Genomic DNA, 11,367 nt, shown 5'->3' with positions numbered 1-11,367 from the left:
AAACAATATGCATTATTGACATTACTTTCCTACCAAATCTGAAACACAGCAACCACTAGAAAGAAAATTAACTCTATTTTAGCTGAAACCACTGTCTGAAACACTGTCTGAGTTTGTGGTACCTTCCCTGGGGCTGGCCATGGTCTGCCAGGAGCCCCCTGGGAGAGGGCGGGTGAGCAGGAACATTTTTTTTCAGCTATTTTTATCTGTGTGATTGTGGCAAACACCACAGACCATCAGCTGGAGCTGAACTCGTCAAGGGATGCAAAGAATAATTAGAAAGGCTTCTACAGGTATGTCATCCAGAAAAAGAATCACAGAATGGTTTGGGTTGGAAGGGACCTTAAAGCCCATCCAGTGCCACCCCCTGCCCTGGGCAGGGACACCTCCCACCAGCCCAGGTTGCTCCAAGCCCCGTCCAACCTGGCCTTGAACCCCTCCAGGGATGGGGCAGCCACAGCTTCTCTGGGCAACCTGGGCCAGGGGCTCACCACCCTCATTGTAGAAAATTTTTTACATCTAGTCTTAGCTTAAAACCGTTACTCCTTGTCCTATCACCACAGGCCCTGCTAAAAAGTTTCTCCCCGTCTTTGCTGTAGCCCCCTGTAGGTCCTGGAAGGTCAGGTCGGACGGGGCTCTGAGCAACCTGGTGTGGCTGCAGATGTCCCTGCTCACGGCAGGGGGGCGGGATCGGGTGGCCTTTAAAGGTCCCTTCCCACCCAGACCATTCCGTGATTCCACGATCGCCTTTCCACCGTTCTTTCCCTTTCCCGCGGCGGTTCCCCGCCTCCTCCCGGCAGCCGGAACGGCGGCGGGTCGGAACGCAGCGCCGACGGCTGGGGGGCGGCGGGGCGGCTTCGGCGGCGCACGGCGGGGCCGCCCCCGCCCCGGCCGTCACCGCGGCAACGCGGCCTGGCGCGGCGGGACGCGGCCATGCTGCCCTGGGGGCGAGCGCTGCGGGCGGCGGGGCTTCTCCGCTCGGGCCCCGGGGCCGCCCGCCGGGCGCGCTGCGGCCCGGGCGAGCGGCCGGTGGGGCGCGGGGCCGCGCTGCCCGCGGGGCCGGACCTGCGGCACTTCCTGAGAGGGGCCGCCGCCGGGGAGACGCCGCCCGAGCCGCCGCCGGGCTCGGCCCCCGGGGCCGGGAGAGGTCTGTGGTGCCGCCGTTCCCTCTCCGCGGGCGGCCCGGGTGCCGTGGGGTGGCCGGGCCGGGGCTGGGCCTAGCCGTGCCCTGCGGCTGTGGCCTTACAGCCGGGCCAAGGCCAGCCCTAGGGGCCGGTGGTGCCCCGCAGCCGGAGTGGAGGGTCGCTGCAGCGTGCGTGGGGGAAAAGGGGTAGTTTGGGTGCTTTTGGGGCCCGAAAGGGGATTTTGATGTTAGAAATCCGGCTCATTGGCCATGTGCCTGCTGGTGCGTCTCCCCCCGCCGTGAAGAGGGGCTGGGGAGCGGGTGTTCCTGGCACCCCTCCACAGCCCAAGTGGTGGGCTGCCGGCGGGGCCACAGCAGAGCTTTCAGGCTGCAATGCCCTGGGAAGGGGGGCTTTCATTGTGCTAAATGCTATATCTCAGTAATAACACCGCCTTGGCTTCTCTGCAAGCCCTGAGCCAGACCTGTCGTGTCGGAGAGACACGCTCTGATGCACTCACGCTTCCCAGAGTCCGACTTTACTTTTGGCTTATCATTTATGGGCTGCAAGCGAAGGTGGCTTTCATGACGCTTGCCAGAGCCTCCCCAGTGGTGGGACCGAAGGTTCCTTTCTATGGAAAAGGTCATAGGAATAGGTTGTAGACGAGAGCTGAGGCAGGCTTCTGCGTCACACCGCCTTTGTTGCAGTGTACTTGGAGACCTATGGCTGCCAGATGAACGTCAATGATACAGAGATTGCCTGGGCCATCCTGCAGAAGAACGGGTACAGGAGGACAAAGGAGCTGGATGAGGTAAGGCACCTTGGCAGCTCTCCTGTCCCTCAGCTCTGCCAGGGCATCGCACTACTGTTGTGCCTGTGAGTCGCAGGTTTTGTATGGAGTGAAATCCTGCAGGGTGTTGTGATTTTTGCAGTCTAAGCTTTGTGGGGTAAAGGAAGCTACTTAACAGGTACGGTGGAAAGCTGTGTGTTGGGGTTTTTTTTCCTTTAAACTGCTGAGTTTCCTCTCAGTTGGAGAGCGATTGGACGCAGCAGGATGCTCATGCCTCATCCTTGTCTGAGTTTACTTCTGCCATTAAGTGGAGGACTCTGCTTGTCTTCTCTTAGTTTCTTGCATCTCAGTTTGTTGAAACCCACCGTGTACTCGGGCAGATCTTTTTCACTTAGTTAAGTGAGTTTTATAGCCTGCCTCTTCAGGTTACCTGTGCAGGGCATGAGTAGTTACTGTTTGGCTCTTACAAATTCATCTTTTTTTTGTTGTTTTCAATTTAGGCAGATGTGATTCTCCTTGTCACCTGTTCTGTGAGGTAAGGAAATTTTCGTCACTGCTGGGTTTGGACAGTTTTCAAGGAATTGCCCTTTGAAAACCAAGGCAATAAATGTGTTGTGTGAGGAAGAGAGCTTGCAGATGTTAAAACTGCCTGTTCAGTTGAGGGTAGAGCTAGCTACAATGCGTAACATTAATTGTGCTATGAATTGCTTTTCTATACAGTGAGAAGAAGCTCTTTGGTAGTGTAAGCTCTGTGCATGTGTCATGGGCCGTTAGAGACCTGCACAGATTTATGCTTTGACAATTTTTAATTTTTTTTAATCCTGTCTTCTGTTGAGCTGACTGTCGCTCTAGTACAGAGTCTGTACTTTAAAAATTTGGGAAATACATTTAGGGGCAATTTGGGATATAAATATACGGGGAACTTTGCTTGTTTTTTCTGAACGCAGGAAATATCAAATGCTCATTGTCCCTTGCAAGGTAGCTCATTTTGGCTGGCTAAGGCAGACTTTTTCTCCACAAGCGCTTAGTCCCTCAGTTATTTCTGCAGTGCTGATGCTCCCAAGCGAGCTAAATGATAGTAGATAAGAAAGACATAATCCACCCACCACAAACGGCACTTTCGTGCACCATCAGATCCATCAGGTGCATGATTCCCTGTCTTTAGTTGAATTCTCCTCTCAAAGCACTCGAGCTGCTTCATGTTGGGGGTTGTTAAAGTGCAACAATTGGAATAACCACTCTTTTCCTGGCTTCCCAGGGAGAAGGCAGAGCAGGCTATCTGGAATCGCCTGCGGCACCTCAAGGCACTGAAAGCCCGGCGGCAGCAGGCTCGCTTACCTCTCCGCATCGGGATTCTAGGTACCTGGTGGGATGCGCAGCTGCGGGTAGCACACGCTGTTGTGCCACATCCCACCGTGCTGCGTTTCCTCTTCCCCTCTGGCGGCATCAAGCCTTTTCTGCAGGGTGAAAGCAGCTAGCGAAGGGGTGCAGAGGTGTGATGGAGGGTGGGCGCTTCCTCACAAGGACCCTTCTCCTTTGGCGGCAGGATGCATGGCTGAGAGGCTTAAGGAGGAGATTCTGCACAGGGAGAAGCTAGTGGATATTGTGGCAGGCCCTGATGCGTATCGTGACCTTCCCCGGCTGCTGGCCGTGGCAGAGTCTGGCCAGCAAGCTGCTAATGTCCTGCTATCGCTAGATGAGACTTACGCAGATATTCTGCCTGTCCAGACTAGTGCAGGTGGCACAACAGCATTTGTGTAAGTACCGTTTTTTTTCCTGTGCATGTTTCTGACGTTCTGGTTTGGAAATATTGCTGTGCAGAGCAGACGTGGTGGTGACAGCAGCTACCCAAGAGATGCAATGCCTGGTTGCACTCGCTCCCGGCAGCCCAGAAGCATGAGCCTACCAGACTGTGTGTTTGCTGCTTCTTCGCTGTCTGACTGAGCCCTGGAGAGGCTGCGCCGTGCTCTGGCTGTCTGCAGGCTTCTCTTACTCTCCTTTGAGAACGTTGATTGTCTAAGCCAGCTGCTGCACTGAGTGGTTTCTGTCCACTGACGTCTGCGTCTTTCTAAAGTCTATGCTTCTCTCATCTCCTGCCTTCTGCTATGTCCTGCCCCAGGTTCTCCTATTTAATTCTTCTAATCCTCCATGCATTGTAACTTCTGTGGGGTTTGTTTCCATTTGTTTAGTTTTGATAATAAGATTACCAAACATGAAATCAGACTCTGCTCAGTGTGGCCATAGAGGACAGAAGGACAGCGTCACCCTCTGTAGGAACAGGATGCAGAAGAATCTTTCATCACTGCCAGATTGCAGTGCCAGTCTGTGCCTCATTAGTTGCTTTCCGAGTTTCTTGGAAATGTGCGTGAAAAATTAGGAGGTGTTAGCTAGGAGCAAGCGGAAGCCAGCTCTGGCTGGAGCAGTTTGTAAGAGGAAGCTGCGGAGCTGTGTTTGAGCTGGTCCTGTGCGTGCTGAAGGCAGCAGTGCTGGGCCAGGTCAAAGCAGGGCAGGATGCAACGTGGATGATTCTTCCGGAGCGATCGTAGTATGACCTGTACTTTACCTCTCGGCAGATCTATCATGCGGGGCTGTGACAACATGTGTAGCTATTGCATTGTGCCCTTCACCCGTGGCCGTGAAAGGAGCCGCCCCATCGCATCCATCCTGCAAGAAGTGAGGATGCTCTCAGATCAGGTGAGGCAGAGCAGCCTTCCTGCCTGCCCTTAACCGTGGGCGGAAGGATGGGTCTCATTGAAAGTGTTTTCAGTGATACCTTTGACCAAGGACACCACCTTTGTCTGTGGAGACAAGGTCATCATAGGGTTCCACCAGTGGCTTTTTGATTCCCCTTCTAATACTCTGAGACAGACAGGGAAGAGAGGGCTTTCCCTGGGGACTCCTTGAAGTAAGAGTAAAACCGTGGCTGCCCTTGCAGCTTAGCTATCTGACCCAGGTTATATTTTTTCCTCTCTGTTTGTCTTTGTAGGGAGTGAAAGAAGTGACCCTTTTGGGTCAGAATGTCAACAGCTTTCGAGATATGTCTGAGGTGCAGTTTCAGTCAGCTGCTGCCCCAGTCCTCAGTCGTGGCTTTAGCACAGTTTACAAAGCTAAACCAGGAGGCTTGCGCTTCGCGCATCTTCTAGACCAGGTTTCTAGAATTGATCCAGAAATGAGGATCCGTTTCACCTCTCCACACCCCAAGGATTTTCCCGATGAGGCAAGTGTAAAATAATAAGCAGCTGGACCTCTGCCCTGTTCCCCAAATGGAACATGGAATCATGGAATGGGAGCAGCAGCTCCTGGGAGGGGGCATGTTTGTACTAAAGCTAGCAGGTTTGCAACTTGCTGGCTTTTACCTGGGGAAGACTTTTCCCCTTGGCATCCTGGTAGAGTTGAATTCTCTGTAACACTGTCTCCTGATTGTCCATGACAGGTCCTGCAGCTTATCCAGGAGCGATACAACATCTGCAAACAGCTTCATCTCCCAGCTCAGAGTGGAAGTACACGAGTCCTGGAGGCCATGCGACGAGGGTGAGTGACCGCCATGGGGAGTCCTGTGCCCTACCCTCAGATTTAGGATGCTGGTTTCTCCTCACCAATGTTGGGGTTTCCTGATTAGTAAATCCATATGTTCTTCATTGCAGATACACAAGAGAAGCGTATTTAGAGCTTGTGCACCATGTGCGTGAGTCCATTCCAGGTAGGGGCTCTCTTTAACTTGGTCTGAGCTCAGCACAGCTGTATCTTCCTGTCCTTTCGTGAGTGAAGTGTTTGTCTCTTCCTTGAGGGAAGTGTAAAGCTGCGTCTCTGTTACAGGAGTGAGCTTAAGCAGTGATTTCATTGCTGGCTTCTGTGGAGAGACGGAGGAAGATCACCAGCAGACCGTGTCCTTGCTGCGGGAAGTCCGCTACAATATAGGATTCCTGTTTGCCTACAGCATGAGACAGGTGAGTGCAAGGATGGAGAAGATTCTTATCTCTGGGTATCTCACCTAATCCCTGAGGGCTGTTTCTCACAATGAGACACCAAAAAAAAAAAAAGCTATTGAAAATAATACCTAAAGACATGGTATATTGGTAGATTTTTTTTTGCTTGCATGCAGCACTTCTAGGGCATGTGCTTCTGCAAGAGCCACCATTGTGCCTCAAAGGCTTCCAGCTCCCTTGTGTCGGTGTCATGGTTGATTGGTGGTTGGGTAACGTGGTTCTGCAGATGCTTCAGAGTGATTGCAAGGAAGCAGCCATGTCTGCAGAAACCTGGCTGCAGGTATGTTTTTCCCTGCTGATGAGAAATTGCTGGTGTAGCTGGGCTCCAGCCCAGCTACAGAGGCTGTCAATCGAGCCTGCAAAGAAATGGTGAATTTTCAGAAGGTATTTCCATGAGAAGAGTGGAGAGTTGACAAGTCTCCATTAGAATACTCTCCAAAGTGTAAGATGCTGATGGGGAAGAAGACAGGAGATTGGGAAACATAAGGAAGCAAAGGATCACTTTTCAGCACATGGGACTTGAAGTAATAGAATCCATTGCCTGTCCTTGTGGACAGACAGGCAAAAGAGACATCTCACACAGGAGATGCAGAATTTCTTCACACATCCACTGATGCTCAGCACCCTAAATCAAACCTTCTGCCAAAAAGGTGGTGCAGAAAGAATGTGAGGATCTCGAGGATGTTGCTGGTACTGAAAGCCTTCCATGAGATTGTAAATATAAACTGTAACGTGTGGGAAGCTGTTGCTTGAAGAGCAGCCAGGCTGGTTGGGGTCAGACAAGGTTCTGATGTCAGACTGTCTGGTTATTGAGGAGCCATATTTGCTTTGTCTGTTTACAGAAAACCCGGGCATATCACCGGCTGCAAGACGACGTGCCTGCAGACATAAAACAGAGGCGGCTGGAGGAGCTCATTACTGTCTTCCGAGAGGAGGCTGCAAGGGCAAACGAGGCAATGGTGGGCCAGTCTCAGCTGGTGCTGGTGGAGGGGGTGAGTGTGCCTGGAACAGAGTTGTCCTCCCCTCTTGCTGGCCAAGAGGCTCTTAGGCTGTACACAGCAATCATCACTTCTGCCTTCCCCTCTCACTGTCCCTGCACAATCCTAGGACTCCAAGACCATATCTTCACTCTTAAGCAGACAGCCTGATTTTTCCAGAGCACTGAGCTGCGCGCAGGGGGCTGGGATAGGTCAGAGACACGTCTCTGGCCAAGCACTGAATTACTGCAAGCTTTGAAACATTGGCTTTGGTGTGTGGGTGTCAACACAGCAGCTCTGGCCATGGGACTTTGTTACGCGGCATGCTTAACAATGTGGAACGTGGATTTTAATACTGGCAATAGTGCTCAATTAATTCCTGAGGCAGTAAAACCCAGCAGTGAATCAGAGCTGTTGCCATGCAGGTAATGTTCCCTGTCCTCCTTTCAGCCCAGCAAGCGCTCTCCCTCGGAGTTGTGTGGGAGGAATGACGGCAACATCAAGGTGATCTTCCGCGATGCTGAGACAGAGGATGCTGCGGGCTGCAAGGCTCCGGTCAGAGCCCAGCCAGGGGACTATGTGGTGGTGAAGGTGACCTGTCTACAATACTTGTTTCCTTGGGCTCTTTTTCTTGCTCAGTGCTGTTCTCTAGAGCAGCTGCTGCCAGGAGAGCCTAAAATTAGAATGGATCCTCCTCAGCTTTTCTGTTCCTGAGGACTGTTGTGCTGTTTCTTTCAGGTAACCTCTGCCAGCTCTCAGACCTTGAAGGGAGTTCTGCTCTGTCGTACTACCCTCTCCCGCTCTGCGGCTTCTCGTTGAGGTATCCCTGCTGCCAGTGGGCAAAAGCAGCACATTTTCCCCAGGAAGAAACAAGAAAGCTTCGTCAGGTGGAGATGGGGTAGAAACAGGGAGATATATTTATATATATAAAAAAATAATAATTTTTTTTTCTTTTTTCTGTTTTGGCAACAAACTGCACCCATAGATCCATGCAAGTCTGTAGGCAAAAGGGATGGATGCTGTGTATGGACTTGCCAGTGTGATTTTGTATTTTCACTTGCTGTCAGGTTGGCCCCCCCTTGCAGTGCTGACGGTCTGTCCTCTGACTTCGATCCCGTCTTCTGCAGCCCAGCCCGAGAAACGTCTGCCTGCAGAGCAGGTCATTCCTACTAGCTCGGTTGAGTTTAGGAGCTGCAAAAACTGGTAGTGCCTAGAAAATATAGCTCCAGCAGCGGCTGGAGGATGGAAGCAGTACTGCCAAAGGGCATGAGGAACTCAGTGAACAGGAGAAGATTGTGATGAATTCTTTCCAAATATTGGTAACTTCCCTATTTGTAAAATGCTTGGAAAGGGCAAGGAAGAACCTGCACTGTGCTTGTATGATGGAATATGGCACTGAACTGTGGAATATAAAATGATGTTAATGTGCATGAGTGATGCTTAATCTGTTGTATCTGAGGCAGAGGGAGTGCACCCTTACCCCTGCACTGGGGCTATTTGGATGTAGGTTGGAGAGGAAGGATTTCCCTGTCTCCAGGCCTAAGGGAACGCGTCTAAGGACTGGCTGCCAGCTGAGGGTTACCTCCAGCCTGTAAAAAGTTTAAGTGTAGCTTTGTAATCCAAACATCTATGGATGTGTTGCTCTTTGCTCGCTGGAGGAGAGATATGGCCGTACCAGTTGAAATGGCCAATAACTTCTTTAAGTGCGTCTGACAGACCCTTGTTTCTATCAGCCTGCAGCTAACCCTGGCCACACTGTGTCATATTCCAGGCTGATCTGCTAAATTCAAACAAACACCCGTAACCTGCACTTGTAAGTAAACTCTCTCTTATGAGATGTGAGAAAGAATCATCCCTTTTAATATAGATAACCATGTTATTAAAATAAATCATTGTAAAAGGCTCTCTCCAGTGTCAAATTTGGAAGGAACAGCTGATCAACTCTTAATAGAGCAGCCACTATGTGAATTTGCAGAATTTTTAAATAAGCATGAAAGGGTTTTGCTAGAAAGTCTTCTCTCCTGCTCAGCTCTTTCTGGGATATAATTGTATCTCTTTGAAAACAGCATGGTTCACCGAATATTCATCAGGCCTTAAGTTTGAGAAACAAATGCCTTTTGCTTATTATCTCAGAGCTGATTCTCTTCTTGTAGGAGTGAAATCTGCACAATCAGCATTAGTCAGTGTGAGTGCTAACAAATACGTACACCGGGCTGTTCTGCAATCCTGCCTCCAAATGGGAAATGGTCTTGGGCCCAGATGCCAGGTTTTGGACCTCTGCTGCCTAGCGAGTGTAAGCCTTTGACCAGCGGGATTTTAAGGAAGAGGCAGCGAGAAGCTGTTTGGTTTGAGATACCAAAGGAAGGAGCAGGATGTATAAGCATCATCCCTCAAAAGTGACAGGCACTGGAGCCAGTATGTGCTTGCTAATTAAAACAACTGGGTAAATGGCCCAGTTTTCACTGCTCTGCAGCATCTCTTTCAGCAGGTTTTTCCCATGCATCTTGAAACCCTGGCCCAAGCCGGCACCCCCTGGAAAGGGCTAACACCTACTTTTTACTGTTCATTTTGACCTTCTCCTGACAAGCACCTATTCCAAGCGAGAAATGCAGACCGCAGTGCGCCCTCCCCGCTCCATCCAGCTTTGAGGCCAGCTGTGGTCGTTTTACAATCATTATTTTAAGAGCAAGAGACTAATGAGGAGGAGAGCTGGGTTTTACATTTTGATGAGGAGGTGATAATGCTCTCTGCACAGACTCCCTAAGGAGCCGTAGCGCTTACCATTTGCCTCGCCTCCTTAGTTTTTATAGGCCTCAGGAATGAAGGCTGAGGTTTTAAGGCAGCGAAGCAACCATTAGGAAGCGCTTACAGTGACCTTGGAGGCTGAGTTAGTCGTTTGGCACTGCCTGAAAGCAGGAATGTTTTTTTCTCGGGGGCTAGAGGTGGGATGCGGTTTCTGTATCACTTGGCAGAAGATCTGCTCCCTGAATTCGGCTGCGGGGAAAGTTGAACTTTTGTCTCGTGTTCATTCCGCTTCGCTCTCATTCTTCTATGTTTCTTTTCCCAGTCTGAGCAGGGACGAGAGTCCTGGACTCCATGGGATTTTTAAATCTCCCATGCTGATTTATACCTGTGCAATTGGAAGCTGAAGTGTTGCGGCATTTCAGCATACCTCAGGGATGGAAGGCATTTGTTTTGCCGGGATTGCTGCTGTGAGACAGCTCTGGGTCCAAACTGGAATACTGGTTAAAGTAAACATGCACTGTATCTCCGCTCTGTAGAGAAACACGGATCCAGGAATTACTATCCAAAGTTGGTAGGAACATTACTATCTGTGATTTCTTACCAGCAAAGAGGCCTGCTAGGTTTTTGTTATCCAGAGCATAGTGTTTAAAAATCTTAATTTCTGCCCATTTTCTAAGTGTCCTCATAAAGATGCATTTTGTAATGAAGCTCAGCCCTCGCCTCCATATCCCAAACTCTGGGCACAAGTTCTGGTGCGTTCCCGAGGGGCTCCAGGAGACAGCAGCCCTGGTATAATTCGAAAGCTGGATCCTGATCTTTTGGAAAAGAGCTGCAGTCAGCCCTTGCTGGCCTCCAATTGCTTCTGGGCACAGGAGGAGATGTTCCTCGGAGGCAAAACACTACTGGTTGGATGCTGGGTGGTGGTGTGTTTTAGGGATGACTCAGGCGGCTTCCTCAGGTCAGACCCACGACTCTAAATCCCTCCTCGCTGTGCAGCCCCAGAGTTTTTCTATGCATCCAGCTTTCCTATATCCACGCAGGATGGAAACCGCTGGCAATAACACCACCAGGCCAGAAGTCACCAGCCTGAGAAAGCAGGAGAAAAAAAAAAAAAAAAAAAAAAGAAAAAAAGAAAAAAAAGCACGATCAGTGTGTTTATTCACATGGTTTTGGGCTTATCTGCTTGCTCTTTCTGCTCTTTATATTCCCGAGGTTCCAAGTTTGTATTCCCAGTATTGGGCAGAGTGGATTTCCCAAGCCAAGGAGACCCACCACCTTTTAACCATTCCCACGAAATGCTGTGTTGAGGACACACACCCTGGGAAAAGTACAGGAAAAGTCATAAATCTATGGATCTACATCCAGCTCCTTTGCTGAGACGGATTCTTTAGGTAAGAGCTGGGGGATTAAGGGGATGTATATGAAATGCAGAGCATCAGCATGGAACACCTTCAGTAAGGAGCCCAGGAGCCACGCTTGGTACATGCAGAACTAGCCCAGGCTCGGTGTCGGTGGCCAAGGTGGTAAACCCTCACTTGCCACCGGCAGGGCCGGGAGGCGAGGGGACTGCAGGAGAGGGCGACAGTCCCTCAGCAAACAAGCCAACCTGTGAGAAAAACAGGTTAAACTCCCCCTGCTTGGGAAAAAAAGGCAGGCAGCCTCCGGCCTGTGCGAGCCTCTGGGGACTTCAGTCGGATGCATAAACAAGACACGAAGCAGCTCCTCGGGATGCTCCTGCTGACTTGTGC

The 11,367-nt window shown here is 50.7% G+C and overlaps 1 protein-coding gene across 3 annotated transcripts; it reads left to right on the top strand.

The window, feature by feature from the left end:
- The first annotated feature begins 918 nt into the window (after positions 1 to 918).
- On the top strand, positions 919 to 9,540 carry CDK5RAP1 (CDK5 regulatory subunit associated protein 1). 3 transcript variants are annotated; one of them, XM_063350232.1, is made up of 14 exons: positions 919 to 1,147; positions 1,829 to 1,932; positions 2,412 to 2,446; positions 3,170 to 3,270; positions 3,458 to 3,668; positions 4,485 to 4,605; positions 4,898 to 5,128; positions 5,345 to 5,442; positions 5,556 to 5,611; positions 5,728 to 5,858; positions 6,740 to 6,889; positions 7,325 to 7,465; positions 7,613 to 7,694; positions 7,942 to 9,535. In XM_063350232.1, the coding sequence occupies exons 1-13, from the start codon at positions 934 to 936 to the stop codon at positions 7,691 to 7,693; spliced, it is 1,674 nt and encodes a 557-aa protein (XP_063206302.1). In that variant the 5' UTR covers positions 919 to 933; the 3' UTR covers position 7,694; positions 7,942 to 9,535. The 3 variants fall into 3 exon arrangements, with proteins under 3 accessions (XP_063206302.1, XP_063206301.1, XP_063206303.1); XM_063350231.1 differs by having other exon boundaries at positions 7,613 to 9,534; XM_063350233.1 differs by lacking the exon at positions 4,898 to 5,128 and having other exon boundaries at positions 7,613 to 9,540.
- Positions 9,541 to 11,367: the final 1,827 nt, after the last annotated feature.

Source organism: Chroicocephalus ridibundus, chromosome 12, assembly GCF_963924245.1.
Source record: "Chroicocephalus ridibundus chromosome 12, bChrRid1.1, whole genome shotgun sequence".
Classification (NCBI taxonomy): domain Eukaryota; kingdom Metazoa; phylum Chordata; class Aves; order Charadriiformes; family Laridae; genus Chroicocephalus; species Chroicocephalus ridibundus.
Note: the sequence above shows the minus strand (reverse complement) of the source record. Positions and strands in the feature narration are given on the sequence as shown.